General features: G+C 36.0%; 1 protein-coding gene across 7 annotated transcripts in view; it reads right to left on the bottom strand.

The window, feature by feature from the left end:
* Nucleotides 1–19073, bottom strand: part of MTREX (Mtr4 exosome RNA helicase) — a 126226-nt gene that overhangs the window by 56331 nt on the left and 50822 nt on the right. For 6 of the 7 annotated variants that reach the window (XR_014831302.1, XR_014831303.1, XR_014831304.1 and 3 more), the window contains exons 16-18: nucleotides 18395–18545; nucleotides 8733–8905; nucleotides 8059–8127 (exon numbers count right to left, since the gene is read on the bottom strand). Coding sequence is in view for 2 of the 7 variants with exons in the window: in XM_085002229.1 (XP_084858355.1) it covers nucleotides 8059–8127; nucleotides 8733–8905; nucleotides 18395–18545 (393 nt within the window). In the remaining 5 variants the exon portion in view is untranslated. Of the gene's footprint in view, nucleotides 1–8058; nucleotides 8128–8732; nucleotides 8906–13269; nucleotides 13402–17364; nucleotides 18546–19073 lie in introns of those variants that run through there. The other variant, XR_014831306.1, reaches the window with a different exon arrangement.

Below are 19073 nucleotides of genomic sequence, written 5' to 3'. Positions count from 1 at the left end.
ATATGGAAGACACTAGCAGCTACTAAGAAAGTAATAAAAAAATATATATACCTAGGGAAAAAAAGACATAAATAAAGTATCACATTAGAAAATACACACTTAGGGAATTCCTGTTGCAGATCAGTGGGTTACAAACCTTATAAGTATCCACAAGGATATGGGTTTGATCCCTGGCCTCACTCAGCGGGTTAAGGATCCAGCGTTGCTGTGAGCTATGGCATAGGTCGCAGACATGGCTTGGACCCCAAGCTGCGGTGGCTGTGGCATAGGCCAGCAGCTATAGCTCTGATTCAACCCCTAGTCTGAGAACTTCCATATGCCACAGGTGAGGCCCTAAGAAATAAATAAATAAATAATAAAAAGAAAAAAAAGAAAATACACAATGTAAAAGAAAGCAGTAAATGAGGAATAGAAAAGCAAAAAGAAATGAGACATATATCGATCTAACCATTAAAAGTGAATGGATTAAGCAACCCAACGAATGGGCAGAGATATGTCAGTCTAGATAAAATGATGTTCAACTATGTCCACAGGAAACACACTTTAAGTTCATTAATACAAAAAGGCTTGGAAGTAAAAAAGATGGAAAAAGATATATCATGTAATAAGCAACAATCAATAAAAGCTTAAGTGGGCTACACTAATAGTAGATAAAAATATACTTTAGGAGATCCCATTGTGGCTCAGTGGTAACAAACCCAACTAGTATCCATGAAGACATGGATTTGTCCCTGGCCCCACTCAGTGGGCAAAATAATACTAATCCTTCAAGAACTCTTCCAAAAAATACAAGAGAACACTTTCCAAGTCATATGAGGCCAGAGTTACCCTGATACCAAACCCAGAAAAAGACATCAAAAGAAAACTAACTAGTATCTCCTTTGATTATGAGTGCAAATATCTTTAACAACATAACAAACCAAATTCAGTTATAGGAGTTCCCGTCGTGGCTCAGTGGAAACGAACCTCACTAGCATCCATGAGGACGCAGGTTTGAACTCTGGCCTTGCTCAGTGGGTTAAGGCTATGGCATTGTAGTAAGCCGTGGTATGGGCCACAAATGCAGCTTGGATCTGTCACTGCTGTAGCATAGGCCAGCAGCTACAACTGTGATTCAACCCCTAGCCTGGGAACGTCCATATGCTGTGGGTGCAGCCCTAAAAAAAAATAAAAGAATAAATTTAGTAACACTAAAAAATGGATAACAGAACATGGCCAAATAGGATTTCATCCCAGGAATCCAAAGTTCATTTAATATCTAAAAATCAATTAATATGGAGTTCCCACTGCAGCTCAGCAGGTTAAAAACTCAACATAGTCTCTGTGAGGAGACAGTTTGATCCCTGGCCTCACCTAGTGGATTAAGGATCTGGCATTGCCTCAAGCTGCAGCACAGGTCACAGATGTGGCTCAGATCTGGTATTGCTGTGGCTGTGGTGTAAGCCTGCAGCTACAGCTCCAATTGGACCCCTAGCCTGGGAGCTTCCATATGCCATAGAAGTAGCTGTATAAAGAAAAAAATAAATTAATATAACATTCTGTACCAGAATAAACAAAAAATATAATTAAAAAAAAGCCGTACGATCATCTGAATAAGCATATAAAAAGCATTTGACAAAATACAACTCTCATGACAAAAATTCAACAAATGAGGAATAAAACAAAACTTCTTCAATTCAATAAAGGTCACTTATAATACTTAACGGTGAAAGAATGAATGTTTCCCCCCTAAAATAACGAAGGGAAAAGACGAGGATATCTGCTCCATCACTATTGTACTGGAGGTACTAGCTAGGACAATTAGGCAAAAAGAGGAAATAAAATGCATCCAGAAGAGAAAGAGAGAAATAAAACCTTCTCTATTTGCAGAAAAAATCTTAAAAGAACCCACTAAAAAACTATTAGAACTAATAAAATTAGCAAAATTGCAGAATGCCAGATCAATATATAAAGTCAACTGTATTAACATGTGGGCCATGAAAAGTTTAAAAATGAAATTAAAACAACTTCCATATACAAAAGCATCAAAGGATTAAAATACTCAGTAATAATTTAATAAAAGAAGTACAAAATTTATACCTGGAAAACAAAGTATTGTTGGAAACAATTTTCTTGCCCCTTTATTTTTTTAGGGCTGCACCTGCAGCACATGGAAGTTTCCAGGCTAGGGGTCAAATTGGAACTACAGCTGTCAGCCTACATACACCACAGGATCCAAGCTGCATCTGCAAACTACACCACAGCTCATGGTAATACCAGATCCTTAACCCACTGACCAAGGCCAGGGATCAAACCAACATCCTCATGGATACTAGCTGTATTTGTTTCCACTGTGCCACAATGGGAAGTCCCTGTTGCAAACAACTTTAAAAAATCTAATAAATAGGAAAACATCCCATATTCATGATCAAAAGACACAATAGTGGTCTTTGAATGACAATACTCTCTCCAAAAAGATCTACAGGCTCAATGCAATTCCTATCAGAATCCTAGCTGACTTCTTTGTAGAAACTGACAGATAATAAAATTCACATGGAATTGTAAGGGTCGGAGAATAGTCAATATAAACTTGAAAAAGAGTAATACTGGAGGATTTCTCAGTCCATTTTGCAAACCTTCACCACAAAGATAAAATAATCCAGACACTATGGTACTGGCATGAAGATAGACATACAGATCAACTGAATAAAACTCAAGAGTCCAGAAAGAAACTCATGTATCTATGATCAACGGAGTTTTGATGAGGGTGCCAATGTCATTTACTGAGGAAATGATTTCCCAACAAATGTAGGACAAGAAAAAGTTGGATCTTCATCTTAAGGCCCTTACAAAAATTAATTCAAAATGTATCAAAGACCTAAATGTAAAAGCAAAACTATAAACTTCTTAGAGGATGACAAAGAGGTAAATCTTCATGATTGTGACATTAGCAGTTTCTTATACATGACATCAAAAGCCTGAGTAATAAGAAAAATAGAAATTGGATTATATCAAAATTAAAAACTGTTGTGCCTCAAGGTACACTATCAAGAAAGTAAAGATGACAAGATGGTTTCACAGGTATGTCTTATGAAACATTTAGCAGAAGGAACACTTCTGAATTTATTCTACAAGGCCAACACCACCCTAATACCAAAACCAGATAAAGAGATCATAAGAAGCAAATTACAGGCAAATGTCACTGCTGAACATAGATGCAAAAATCCTAAACAAAATATTAGCAAACCAAATTCGACAATACATTAAAAAGACCATACACCATGATTAAGTGGGATTTATCCCAGGATGCAAAGACAGCTCAATTTCCATAAACCAATTATTGATGCACCATATTAACGAACTGAAGCATAAAAGTCACACAGTCATCTCAATGGATGCAGAAAAAGCTTTTGACAAAATTCAACATCCATTTATGACAAAAACTCTCAACAAAGTGGGTAGAGAGGAAACATACCTCAACATTAATAAAGGCAATATATGACAAATTCACAGCTAACATCATACTCAGTGGGAAAGCTGAAAGCATTTCATCTAAAAACAGGAATAAAACAAGGATGGCTACTCTCACCACTTTTATTTCAATACAATATTGGAAATCCTAGCCACAGCAATCAGACGAAAGAAAGAAGTAAAAGGAATCCAAATTGGAAAGAAGTAAAACTTTCAGTGTTTGCAGATGGCCTGATACTATACAATCCTAAAGATGACATCAAAAAACTACCAGAGCTCATCAATAAATTCAGTAAAGATGCAGGACACAAAATTAACACATAGAAATCTGCTGCACTTTTTATACACTAACAAAGAAGTATCAGAAAAAGAAATTTAAAAAATAACTCCATTCATAATTGCACCAAAAAGAATAAAATCCCTATGGCTAAATCTTACTAAGGAGGTAAAAAGACCTACTATGAGACAACTATAAGCTATACTAGCAGTTCCTTGGTGGCTCAGGGGTTAAGGATCTGTTGTGTTGCTACTGCTGTGGTGAGGGATCAATCCCTGGCCCGGGAACTTCCATGTGCCCTGGCAAAGAAAAAAAGCTATACTATACTATACTACATACTATAGGAAAAGTATAAGAACTAATGAACAAAACTGAAGATGACACAAGTAGATGGAAAGATATACTGTCTTCCTGGATGGGAAGAATTAAGATTATTAAAATGACCATATTTCCCCAAGGCAATCTACAGTTTCAATGTAATCCCTATTAAAATGACAAAAACCTTTTTTATAGAACTAGAGCAAATATTTCTGAGATAAGAATGGAAGCAAAAAAGACCTCAAATAGCCAAAACAACCTTGAGAAAGACAAAAACTGTAGGTATTATCAAACCTATATTACAAAGCTATAAGCATCAAAACAGTATGGTACTGGCACCATAAAAAGACACACAGATCAATGTAACGAATATAGTCTATAAATGGATCTGCACTTCCACTGGAAATTAATCAAGGAGAAAAGAGGCAAGAACACAAATGGGGGAAAGACACCTGTTCAACAAATGGTCTTGGGAAAAATGGACAGCTACATGCTGACAAATCAAACTAGACCACTCTCTCACAACATGCATAAAAATAAATTCAAAATGGATTAAAGACTTAAGCATAAGGTGTGAAAGAAACCATAAAACTTCCAGAAGTAAACACAGGCAGTAAACTCTTTGACACTGGGCTTAGTAATATTTTTTTGGATCTATCTCCTCAGGCAAGGGAAAACAAAAGCAAAAATGAACAAATGGGACTACCTCAAACTAAAAAGGTTTTGCTTAGTGGAAGAAACTATCAACAAAACTAAAAGATCACCTACTGAATGGGAGAAGGTATCTGCAAATGATTTAACTCATAAGGGGTTAATATCCAAAATATACAAAAAACTCATATAACCTGATACCAAAAAAAAACAAACAACCTGGTTAAAAAATGGCAGAGGATCTGAATAGACATTTTTCCAAAGCAGTCATTCAGAAGGCCAGCAAGAACATAAAAGATGCTCAATATCTCTAATCATCAAGATAATGCAAATCAAAACAAACCACAGTGAGACGTCACTTCTCAACTGTCAGAATGGCTATTATCAAAATGGTAAGAAATAATAAGTGTTGGTGAAGATGTGGAAATAAAGGAATCCTCATGCACTGTTGGTGAGAATGTAAAGTATAGCCATTATGGAAAACAGTATGGTGGTTTCTCAAAAAAGTAAAATATAACTACCACACATATGATCCAGCATATACGATCCTGCAATTCCACTCCTAGGTATTTATTGGTAGAAAATGAAAACACCATTATTCAAAAACATATACGCAGCCCTATGTTCAGTGTAGCATTGTTTACAATAGCCGAGGTATGGAGGCAACACAAGTGTCCCTCAATAGATGAATGGATAAAGAAGATCACACATACAGACACCATAAAAAAGAATGAAATCTTGCCATTTGTAACAATATAAATGGACCTGGAGGATATCTCGCTAAATGAAATAAGCCAGACAAAGAGTAACATATACTGAATGATTTCACTTATAAGTAGAATTTGAAAAACAAAACAAATGAACAAACATAACCAAACAGAAACCGTTTTGGATGCTGAGAACAGGTGGTTGTTGGGGGGAGGGTGGTGGGGGAAGGAGAGAAATAGATAAGGACAATTAAGAGATTAAAAACTTTCAGTTAAAAATAAGTGAGTCACAGGCATGAAATGTAGAGTATGAGGAATATAGTCTGTAATTATGTAATATCCTTTCATGGTAACAACTAGAATCATGGCGAACATTTTGAAATGTATACGAATATTGTATCACTATGTTATATAAAAGGAACTAACACATAATTGTATGTCATTTATGCTTTAGAAACAAACTCATGAAGATGTCACATTTGTGGTTACCAAACGTGGTGGTGGTGCAGAATTAGATGAAGGTAGTAAAAAGATATAAACGTCCAGTTATAAGATAATTTAATACCAGGGATATAATGTACATAATAAATATAAGTAACAGTGCTGTATGTTACATATGAAAGTTAAAAGAGCAAATCCTAAAAATTCTCATCACAAGGGGAAATAAACATTTCTTTATATGAGGTGATGGGTATTCACTCAACATACTGTGGAAATCATTTCATGATGTATACAAGTCAAATTATTATGCTGTACACCTTAAATTTATATAGTACTATATGTCAATTGTATCTCAATAAAACTAGAAGAAAAAAAAGCACTCAAACAAACCAATTAACCAACCAATTAACCTCCATTGGCCTGCCACTGCTTTCAAATTTTAAATTTAGACCCAATATACTCAAAATATGTATTTTAAGTACTCATGATTAACCTCAATACTCTGATTTTATTCCTTTCCTTCACCTGAAATGTTCAGTGCCTGCTGCATACCACTCATACCCTACCAGTGAATATCCATCAAATGAAATTCTAATCAGTCTTCAAGGTTCTGTTTAAAATTTTAAATTCCCTTCCTTCTCAGGTGCCATATCTAATAGCTCAGATAGAATTTCTTCCTCCTCCTGCTCCAAATGCACTTTGCTTAAACTTTACTGAAGCATTTCATATTCTGCCTTATATTTTCATTATCTGTTTGTCACTGGTCATCAAATGAGGGAGTAAGGGGAATCTGTGTCTGTGGTCAATGAATGCTTATTAAATTAGAATCAAATGAGACAATGAATATGACAATACCTAGGAAAAAATCCTATTAAATTAATAATTATTAATACAGATGATAATTTATGAAAATGGCAATAATAAATATACTTAAGAAGTTATTCAGTGGGATTAATCATAGATCATTAATTAAAATACTTATCACAAACCTATGAACTTATTTCTCCACAGCAAATGGCTTCAATATCTCAAAGTTCATTTATACATTTCAGGGCTGATGCTCAATCCCAAAGCTTAATTTACATGTAAGTCGGTCAAAGAAGTTAATAAACAAAATCATGAAATAGTCAACTTTAAAATACTGCAGATATCATCTTATGTAAACCTTTCATTTAAAGATAAAAACTGACACGGAGATATAAAATGTCTTCCTTGGGGCCATATATTGTTAATTAACAGGTTGATGTCTATTGCAGGTAAAGAAAATATAACAGACAGGTAGGCTGATTTAATTTTGACGTATCATTTTTCCAACAAGTTAACAAAATCACCCTTGATTTCATAAATAAGTAATCTTTTCAAATTTTTATATAAATGATCAAAATCAACTTTATTATTGCCTTCATTTAGAGAGAATAAAATTGACCAGCTTTCCTAAGTTATTTTTTAAGTTTCTAACATATACCCAAATCGAAACTCTAATTTTCAGTGTCAGATGCTAATTTTTTCTAATATTCAATTAAGAATAAAATTACACAAAGGACTGATGAACTCAGAGAAATTTAAATTGTCATGAAATTAAAATTTGTGACAGTATTAGGAAAATAATCATACCACTTTTTAAGGATAAAATTTGATTATTCAAAAAATTCCTTATGACAGAATATAGCTTCTCTTAAAGCAATGCTATTTCTTTTTTTCTTTTACAGCTGCATAGGGAAGTTCCCCAGCTAGGGGTTGAATGAGAGCTGCGACTGCAGGCCTACTCCATAGCCACAGCAACACCGGATCCGAGCCACCTCTGTGACCTATGTCACAACCCACTGAGCCACAACAGGAACTCCTATTTCTTTTTTTTTTTTTTTTGGTCTTTTTGCCATTTTTTTGGGCCGCTCCTGCGGTATATGGAGGTTCCCAGGCTAGGGGTCGAATCGGAGCTGTAGCCACTGGCCTACGCCAGAGCCACAGCAACGCAGGATCCGAGCCGTGTCTGCGACCTACACCACAGCTCATGGCAACGCTGGATCGTTAACCCACTGAGTGAGGCCAGGGATCGAACCCGCAACCTCATGGTTCCTAGTCAGATTTGTTAACCACTGCGCCACAACGGGAACTCCAGGAACTCCTATTTCTAATCTGATCAATTTCTTGACTCTGAAAAAGAAATTTCACTAAAAATTTAAAGACAATTCTAATTTAAAGACAACTGTTTACCTTAACATTTGACTTTTTTGAGAAATTCACCACTACACCCCAGCCAAAATCATCTCCTTCATTCTTTACCTGAAAAGAAAGCAGAGCAAATAAAAAAGAATGTATGTCCAAAAGGCAGTTTAGATGCCATGACCACATTATAGGCTAATAAAACTTTCTTGGTTTTCCTGATAAAATATTTTTTGATAGAGCCTTGTTAAATTTAAGAAAAAAGATATTAACCCTACATAAAGAAATCACTGTCAAGTTTCATAAGCTTCTAAAACAGCAATAACAGGAATCTCTCAATTGGCTGATAATGTTAAAAATGGTAATGATGCGTCTGTTTGTAAACCATCTAAAGCCTTTTACAGCTAAATAAATTCATCCACCACTTAAAACTGTCTTATTTTTGGACAGCCCTTCATAACTGGAAATATTTCATGTTAATTCCAAAACTGTGTAGTTTATATTCCCTCAAAATGAAAACCAATAGAAATTAAAAGGCTTTCACATGACCCCCACCTTCCTTAATCAATGCTATGTAAAACAGTGATCTACATAATTAATACAGATCAACTATTGTAGCTGGAAACACTTTACCAAAGCTAAGAAAAAAACTGGAATCTTTATCCAAAAAATACTAAATATCCAAATATCCACATAATTTGTGAAAAAAAAAAAAAACGACATACCTTTACCAAACGACCTGGTTGAAGAAATGGTAAGCAATATTTTGGTTTGTGGATATATTCTTCAATTTCTTTACCCAACTTGGCAAGTTGCTGCCTAATCTTGTAATAGATGACTACACTTTCTTCATTTGGTATTACTATTTTATTATACTGTTCTTCTGAGTTCTTTACCTCTGTAGTTAAAACACAAATACAACATCAAAAAATTATATACCTTATTAAATTATACCAAAGATACATCTTTTTCCCCCTACTACAACTGCAGGGAACAAATTCAGATTGCATAGAAAATCTGAAGAAAAACCTCAGAGACAACCATAAGGCATGTTGTCTAGTTTCCCCTTCTCCATTAAGGTTCACTATCTCTGTCTCATCCCAGAGTTCCCCAACACACTAACTGTGAATCCTCAAAATGATTCTAAACTAGCAGTGGTTTTATTGGGTGAGTTGTTTCTCTCCTGCGGATGGCAGAGGAGACTAACCCTGAGAATCCTAGACCTACACAGTTGAACAGAGCAATGTCCTGTAAACATATGAAGGTAGAATGTTCTATGTCAGCACTTTATAACAGACAATAGACACTATGTGGCTATAAATTTAGACAGGATTATTTCCACAGAAAGTTCTATTGGACAGCACTATTTTGGATCTTCTAAGTAATAGCTGTTTTAACCCTGGCAAAGAATCCAGTTTGCTAATGTCATCAGGCTGCCACAACCATCTGGGACTATGTCTCTAAAACTTAAGACAGGAATTCAACCATAGTTCTCTCTCTACTTAGTCAAAACACTACCCCTTTCACAACTGTCCTTTTAGTTAATCTAACCATCTGTGATGCCATTCCTAGCTCCAATTCTTGTATCTAGTGCTGACTTTCCTTCCTCACTCACTCCATTATGCCTCCTTCCCATTGTGAAATACATACAACATAAAATTCACCATTAATGACATGTAACACAGTCACAAAGTATGAAACTATCACTACCACAGATTCTAGAAAAGCACTAAACTATTTTCTACAATGACCACAGCGTTCTGTTAATTACCTTTTAAAAAAGTAAATACCCATCCTTGCGAATATGAAGTGCTTATGATATGCATTTCCCTAATGACTAATGATGTTGAGCATCTTTTCATGTATTTACATACCTTCTTTAGAGAAGTGCCCTTTTGAACCTTTTGTGTATTTAAAAATTAGATTATCTTGGAGTTCCCATTGTGGCTCAGCAGTAACGAACCCAACTAGTATCCACAAGGACACAGGTTCGATCCCTGGCCTCACTCAGTGGGTTAAGGATCCCGCATTGCTATAAGCTTTGGTGTAGGTCTCAGATACAGCTCAGATCTGGCGTGGTTGTGACTCTGCATCTGTGGCTCAAATGCAGCTGCAGCTCTGATTTGACCCCTATCTAGGAATTTCCATATGTCACAAGTTCAGCCATAAAAAACAAACAAAAAAAATTAGATTGTCTTTTTGTTGTTGAGTTGTAAATGCTCTTTACATATTCTGGATACTAGACCCATATACGATACATTATTTGCAAATGTTTTCTCCCACACCACGGACTTTCTTTTCACTTTGTTGTTGGTATATGTTGAAGCGTGGAAGTTTCAAAATTTTAAAGAAATCCAATTTATTTATTTTTTCTTTTATTGCTTGTGCTTTTGATGTCTTATCTAAGAAACCATTGCTAAGGTCAAGGTTATGAATTATACCTGTTTTCTTCTAAGAATTTTATGATTTCAGCTCACATTTAGGACTTTCACCCATTTTCAGTTAATTTTTTTATATGGTGTGAGATAAGGGTCCAAATTCATTCTTTTGCACATAGTTATCCTGTTGTGCCAGCAGCATTTGTCAAAAATCAACTGACCATAGACATATGGGTTTACTTCTGGACTCTCAGTTCTATTCTATAAATCAAAGTCCTCTATTTAACCTGCTTCACTTTCTTCATCCACAAAATAAGGATAACAACAGTAGATATACTCTACAAGGCTATAGTTAGAAATTGACAAAAGATATATAAAGTACATAGCTAACAATATATAACACTGTAAACAGGAAGGATATTACTACTGTATCATCATCATCTTCAATCTTCTCACAGACTGCTCCCTCTAACTTCTGTTCTTTTGCACTCTTTTAGGCATAACTCCATCATCCTAGTTATTTATTTTTTCAGAAAGAAGAAAAAGGTAAATGTGAAAAACTAGGAATGTGCTATCAGGCAAGGGAATAAGAAAAGCAAAGTTTTTGACTGCTAAACCTTCCTTAATATCCCATACTTATCCAACTTACAGCCAAATGCCCACCCTACATAGTTATTCTTAAAAGAGCAGCAAAATTCAACACACTGCATGGAGACAGAAGGGAAATATGTCAAGTCACCAACAAAATGATCTTTTGACTAAAAAGAAAAACAAAAAAACTATTAAAAATCTGTTTCTTGCTCCAATTTCCCAGGTCTTTTCCCTTCTGCATCTATTTTTTCTTCCCTCAATGGCCACAACCACAGCATATGGAAGTTCCTGGACCAGGAACTGAATCCAATCCACAGCTTTGACCTACACCACAGCTTCAGCAACACCAGAGCCTTTGTAACTCACTGCACCGGGCTGGGGATTGAACCCAAGCTACTGCAGTCGGATTCTTAATCCACTGCACCACAGTGGCAACTCCAATCTGTAACATATGGAAGTTCCCAGGCTAAGGATCTAATCAGAGCTACAGCCTCTGGCCTACACCACAGCCACAGCAACTCGGGATCCGAGCCACACCTGTGAACTACACCACAGTTCATGGCAATGACGGATCCCTGACTGACTGACTGGATACTAGTCTGATTCTTTTCCACTGCATCACAACAGGAACTCCTAAAGAATGTGTTTTAGAGGTCACTTCTCTTCCTTCCCTCAGAATAGTATCCCATCTGCCTCACAGGCAGCTCCTAATTTCCAACAGCACATTGTAACCTGCGCCCTACCCCTGTAAGCTGACCTCTAGAGAGCCCTTTCTTCCTGCATACTTAGCTTCATGCTCCCTTGCCAGTCTAGCCCCTAGCCCTCAGCTTACCTCTGCACCCCTCAAGTTTTTCTGTGAGCTCCTGAGACCCAGCCCTCACCCTGGACACCCTTATATCCTTAGAACCAACACAGCCTGACACCTAGGGCCTCAACAGAGTTCATCCATCAGTCCACTCCTACAGAAGGTACAGCCACAAGAGTAGGAGGACTTTTTCCTGCCTTATTCCAATGTTAGTCCTAGACAATAATTTATTTTTGGAAACAACTATGCCTTCCAAAAAATGCTTGACTATTCTTCCAATCATTGAGGATTTCTCATTTCTATGTTCAGTTTTAATCTACACCACTGAGGCATGAAATAATCATCTTTGGGTACAAGAGGTGATCCAGAATAGAACAAACAATATGCATTTAGAAGCACCTGAAGGGAGAGAGGGAGAAAAAGCAACTTAACAGCATTTCACATTTAGAGAGATGGAGAACAACCATGTGGTGGCTAGCAGTTTTTTTGATTTCATTAAACGCAACCAGAGGAGGGCTGCACGACAGTATGAGAAGCACAGATTAGCTCCAAAGAATGTCCTGACTTAAGGTGAAACCCTAGGAGAGCTAATCGAAGGTATTTGATGGCGAGGGCAGCTTACACGTGATGAGCACGTTATAGCTGAAAAAGTAGTTTTTAAAATTATTTAATCTGACCCTTATAATCTTTTCAGGTATTCAAAATAGTTACTATAATATCTGTATTATTCTTCTGGGACTTGAATCACAGTTAGGAGAACTGACCCAAATCACATGCTATGTGGAAGCAGAATCAAAGTCTAGGTGGAGTCTTAAGTACCGATGTAGGATTCCCCTTACCCTTACCAATGAACAATCCATTTTATTTCCAGCTGTTCAGGAATCTTTTGAAAATAATTGCTTACATAGAAATTTGCATCTGTTGATACAAACAGATGCAGATATGTGTATCTTTATAACATATATTATTAAGTTCCATCACTTAAGTTTGGCTTGTGGAAAGATCAATTCTTGTATGAAGAATTTTCAGTATATAATCTACATGATCAGAAATGGGCAGCAACTGTAACACTGTTCTCTACAGTCTCCTTCTACTTGATTTTCTTTCTTAGAAAAATCAAGAACAGTAACGATGTTTCCATCATACCTGCCCCTAGTCAAACCTCATAAAGAATATACAGTTCACCTCTGGGCACATTTTAAGAAAGCACACATTTAGATACTTAAAATGTTGGCTGAAAAAGAAGTTGGAGGAGACTGAAATGTTATCAGTGATGTGTGAGGAGACCCAGAGTTTGTAGATCACTTCCTTCTCCTCCAATCCTATTATCTTTATTGATTGCTTGTTTTTAGTGATATCAGAGTCATATGCTACCACTAAGTCTGCTGAAGTATTGAGACATGTGCTTTGAAAAAAATTTTTTTTCTTTTCTTTTTACCTCTAACTTCTGGCCTTTTGCACCCTCAAGGCATATCAGATCATCCTGGGTTTTTCTGTTTTTGTTTTTGTTTTTAATTTTTATATTTTGCTTTTTTTTTAGGGCCACACCTTCAGCGAATGGGAGTTCCCTGGCCAGGGGTCAAACATCACAGCCACAGCAACACAATATCTGAGCCGCGTCTGTGACCTACACCACAGCTCATAGCAATGCCAGATCCTTAACCCACTGAGCAGGGTCAGGGATGGAACCCACTCATGGATACTAGTTTGATTCGCTTCCACTGTGGCACAATGGGAACTCCACATCCTGGTTATTTTTAAATGAACTGCATCACTTCTTACAGGAAGTGTATTCCTTTCATATGAGAATAAAAGGCTTTATCAGAAAAAGATACAATTATAAAACTAAGCACTGACAGGAGGTGTTTATGGAGCTGTAATAAACAGACTCTGTTTCATGCATCATCACTGCCATCATCCTCCACTCCACTCCAAATCACTTCCCTACTCAGACCATTTAACTAATGAATCAAAAGTTTGAGAGACATTTTAAGAAATCACATGTGTTTCATATTTAGAATTCTAACTACAGCTATATATCATTCCAGGAAGTTAGTTTAGGTGCAGCCTGCTTTTCCTCCAAATTAAGGACAGCATCTCTTGCACATCAATCAAAGGGTATAGGAACCTTGGCTGAAGAAGCTGGTTTCCCTGCAGTGTATCACCATGTAAAGCCTCATATATTAGGAAATAGCATGTGAGATATGCCCATAAACTCTTAAGAGTCTGGAATTAAATTCCTTCTTTTGAAGGGGTGGAGAGGTGATGGCTCCAAAAATATATTCATATCATATGCGCAATAGATACGGACCTGTGAGTGATGGAGAAAGGGACTATTACTCCCAGTACTGAACAAAAGGTTAAAGTTTAAATGGCCTTATTGCTCTATGGCAATACTATCACTAATTTTAAAAAAAGCACTTACTGAGCATTTAACATAAATGATATCATTTAATTATGAGGAGCTGGATGAACTTGATATTAGGCCAAATGTATAGAGGAGCAAAGTAAGGCTGAGGGAGTCTGGATTCAAACCCATGTCTTAAATCCTTAGCTCCTGCTAACCGTGGCATTATCTATTTATGAAACTAAGCAAAAAGATTAAAATTAGATTTGCACTTTTCTTTTCAGTAAAGGAACAGTGAAATCCTAGAATTTTTACTCTTATGGCTCACAGGAAAATCTACTGTGGATTCAATAAATAAAAATGGAAAACATCTTATGTATATCAGCCATCAGAGTTTGTTATAAAATTAAAGAACTGTATTTGTAAAATAGAGAGTAATTCTATGCTTCCAAAGATAAGAGTCTACATTTTAATTCTGTGAATAATTAAAATGTAGAAAATAATACCAGGTCTCCTGAAAAGATTCTACACAGCAATATCAAAAAGAATTATACTCTTTCAAGTAACAGTGAAATAAGAATAAATCTGATTCAAGATGCATTCTGCATTTTCAAAGCACACAGGATAGCCCCTATCACCTCTAATCACGTTCTCTTACACTACATGCTTCTTTGGTCACAACTCTCAGTCCTGCAAACTACTAAAGGTGTTGCAATTACCTCATCAATTAGCACCTTCATCACTTAAGTTCCTACCTCCTCCATTAAAAGGTCTGTTATAATTTTGATATTTAATCTATTTATTAGTTCCAAATATTAGAAAGATAGGTCTTGCCCTTTAAAAAGAAAAGTGGGGAAATGCGAGGTTATTTCCATTGTAACATTCAAGTATATAGTAGCAACACAAGGAGTCAAAGATTATGTTCCAATCCTTTAAAAAGGTAAATCAGTTAGAACCACCCTGAAAACAACAGCAACAACAGCTTGAGAAGACAGGGGACAAGGAATGGAGAAATGGTGGTGATGTTTAAGTTCACAGAGTGAGTAGCAGAGTCTTGTTCATATTGAACAATCTGAGCCCAGCTAAAGTTTTAAGAAGGGCTTTAAATAAATGGTGAAACACTTTAAGAGTTCTCCCTCTATCCCTTGCCATATCTGGGATATTTTCTATGGATTTACAAAAGAAGAAAGTTTAAAGAGTAACTTACTTTAACCAAAGGGGGAAGAGGGTAGGAATAAATTTGGAGTATGGGATTAAGAGATGCACAACCATATATAAAATAGATAAATAACAAGGTTTTACTGTACAGCATAGGAACTATATTCAAAATCTTGTAATAAACTATAATGGAAAAGAATTACAAAAAAAAAAAAAAAAAAAAAAAAAGAATACAGGCATTCCCGCAACGGCACAGTGGATTTAAGGATTCGGCATTGTCTCTGCAGAGGTACGAGATCAATCCACAGCCTGGCACAGTAGGTTAAGGGTCCCATGTTGCCACAGCTGTAGTGTAGGTTGCAGCTAGGGCTCAGATTTGCTCCCTGACTCAGGAACTTCCATATGTCATGGGTGTGAAGAAAAAAAAAGAATACAGATGTATACATATATACGAATAACCAAATGACCTTGCTATACTCCTGAAATTAACACTATATTGTAAGTCAATTACAATTACATTCAATTTTTTTAAAAAGTGGTTTAATAATTGTTCAAATACACTATTTTTACAAAGGAGGGGAAAAAGCAAAGGTAGGTGTACCAATGTGCAACCTCTTTCTTCCAGTTATTCAATCTTTCTGGCTGTATATGTATGTATAATTATCCTAGTCATGCATGACATAGTGCTAACTGCCTAGGAGGAATATTTTAAAGTTTCATTCCTTTTATTTAAAGTATTTAAGCAGACTTGTAACCTTATACTTGCTTAAATAAAGCATCTGAAATGTCTATGACACAAAGTAAAATTAGTAAATTTCCTTCTTTGGTATTAATCTGATTTTAAAACCCCCCTTACTCAAACCCATTTCCACACTGTACTTAAATATTGTTGATTTTTTAAATTCTATTATCACATATAATTCTTTGCAGGAGGAGGGGAGATTTATAGCTCCTTTAAAAACACAATTCTTTGAGAAGAGAATCATATTTTCCTTTCTCTTTGTTAAGGCTATAGTATATCATAAGACAAATGGCATTAAATATTTCACAAGAAAATATTAAAATTAATGTGATCTAAAACTATACATTTGTGATTAATTTTATAAGGTGTGTTTTAAAGATTTAATCAATAGATTTGCTTGTGGAAATCTAAGTAAAGGTAAGTCTTAAAATCAACCAGCTCAAGTTTTTTTTTATCCTTTTTTTTTTTTCCAGCCTTGTTTTTTTTTTCACCAGAGAAGTTACATCTATTCTTATCATTTTAAAAGGGGATGATCCATGCTTTAATAAAAACAGTATAGCTTAGGTGCAGGAGTTTAATATTCCCATCTCAAACCTGCCATCAATCAAATGTGTAACCTTACATTACATACTGACTTAACTTCTCTATGCCTCATTTTTTTAAATCTGTAAAATAATGCCAAAGCTGTTTCTGGCTCTAAAGTTTGTAATGAAGAAGGCACTTTTAATTAAGACCTAAGAAATTAAGAGGAAATAATATGTTCTGCCATCCAGGTGAGGGTTAAAAATAAATATAAGAATTTAACTCACTTAGAGGTTCCAAGCCTTTTTCACTTTTTTAAGGCACATTATTACATTTCATTTACTTTCAGCTACATAAAAACTGAATGGGTAGCATCTTATCTATTTGTTAAAATAAATTTAACTTTATTGTTAAATAAATCATGGTACCTTTCTAAAATGAAATTATTATGTAGTCATTAAAAACCATACTTTCAAAGAACACTTGAGATTAAATTTTAAAAAGCCAAAATCAGTGAGTTAGTGAATGTAAAGCATTTAACACAAGGTCAGACATACGGTAAATGTTTAACAAATGATATCAATAATAAGTACCGGGAGTTCCCGTCGTGGCGCAGTGGTTAACGAATCCGACTAGGAACCATGAGGTTGCGGGTTCGGTCCCTGCCCTTGCTCAGTGGGTTAACGATCCGGCATTGCCGTGAGCTGTGGTGTAGGTTGCAGACGCGGCTCAGATCCCGAGTTGCTGTGGCTCTGGCGTAGGCCGGTGCTACAGCTCCGATTCAACCCCTAGCCTGGGAACCTCCATATGCCACGGGAGTGGCCCAAGAAATAGCAACAACAACAACAACAACAAAAATAATAATAATAAGTACCATCATTACTATTGCCAAACTGCACATTTGATACTACTTTTTAAAAAATATGAAAAATATGCATGAAAAACAAAAAAGATGCAGGAACCACAAAGCGTTTACAGCGGTTGTGTGGCTGTCTCTGTGTGAGATTACAAATGATCTTAAATTTCCTTTGTATCTTTTGCTAAGTTTTCTGGGTTTTTTTTCCTCCTTATGATTATGCGTTACTTTTATAAGATTTACCCAAACCAGTATTTTAAAACTATGCTTCTAAGTTTTAAGCAGCTCTACATGTCGATCAGCCAGGATATCTTCTAAAATATGTAAGGATGAACACACAATAAACAATTCTACTTGAACAAAGTTACCACAGAATGCTTAGTTGTGGGACATTAGAAAGGACTGTCTTAATATTAGGAGTTAGAAAATCATTTTTTTGGGGGGGGGTGGCATGCTAACAGTATGTGGAAGTTCCTGGGCCAGAGATCGAGTCCGAGACACAGCAAGGATCAAAGCTGCTGCAACAACAACATCTGATCCTTAATCCATGGTGCCACAAGAGAACTCCAAGAGCTATAAATTCTAAAATAGCTAACCTCAAATCCAGCTGAGAGCATGTTTCCTCAATAATTCATAAATGTATGCTATGGCACTCTTGTACAATGGGAAAACAGTAAAAGGGTAGTATACATGCTCCTTGCAAGTAAAATTTTAATACACCAGGCATTTTGTTATATCGTTATTCACGAATATATTATAATATGCTACGTCTATAAAAATAAATTATACTAAATTTGAATCAAGTAGAGAATCATGTCCTATCGTAGTTTCCTTACCTTCACTTTAAAATGTTCTAGGTGGTTACGATGGCCAGATTGAAGATTTGGTTTACCAGGGAAAAAAAAGGCCAAAGTAGCCAATAATATAGTAATTTTGCTACTTAGACTCCCCTAGCTAAATAAGGCTGTTATGGTAACTGCATACTTACTCTCTACTACTCCGGGAATTGCTCTATAATGTTGAAACTGGTAGAAGGATTTTTCCAACATGTACTCAGGATTAATTTCTTCTACTCGTAGTAAGTTCAAAACCATGTTGTAGGTCAAATGGAAAGCACTATTTAGAGGATCAGCTGAGCCCTGAGAGAGGAAAAAAAACATATCAATGTAGGTTTTTCAAATAAATTCACAAAAAAATTTTTTTTTTTTTTTTGTCTTTTTGCCTTTTCTAGAGCCGCTCCCGTGCCATATGGAGGTTCCCAGGCTAGGGGTCTAATCGGAGCTGTAGCCACCGGCCTACACCACAGCCATAGCAACTCGGGATCCAAGCTGTGTCTGCAACCTACATCACAGTTCATGGCAACGCCAGATCCTTAACCCAGGGACTGAACCCACAACCTCATGGTTCCCAGTTGGATTCGTTAACCGCTGGGTCACGACAGGAACTCACACACAAAAATATTTTTAACCTGCTAAATAATTTAGTTCACATTAAGGACTACTACAGAAATGTGTTCTTTCCTTTAAATGACCAACACAAAGTGATAAAACAGTTAAATAGCACAGTAGCAATTAAAATACTGTTAGCCAAGTATGTTTAGCTTTCTGCCTTCTAGGCACTTGACAGGATTATGCAATTTGCCCCAGTGGGTAGACCAAATAAACTGT

This window comes from Sus scrofa, chromosome 16, assembly GCF_054392235.1.
Source record: "Sus scrofa isolate SSC_HxYL_T2T_F1_AM1 chromosome 16, Sscrofa_HxYL_maternal_Yorkshire_Landrace_v2.0, whole genome shotgun sequence".
NCBI classification, from domain to species: Eukaryota; Metazoa; Chordata; class Mammalia; order Artiodactyla; family Suidae; genus Sus; species Sus scrofa.
Note: the sequence above shows the minus strand (reverse complement) of the source record. Positions and strands in the feature narration are given on the sequence as shown.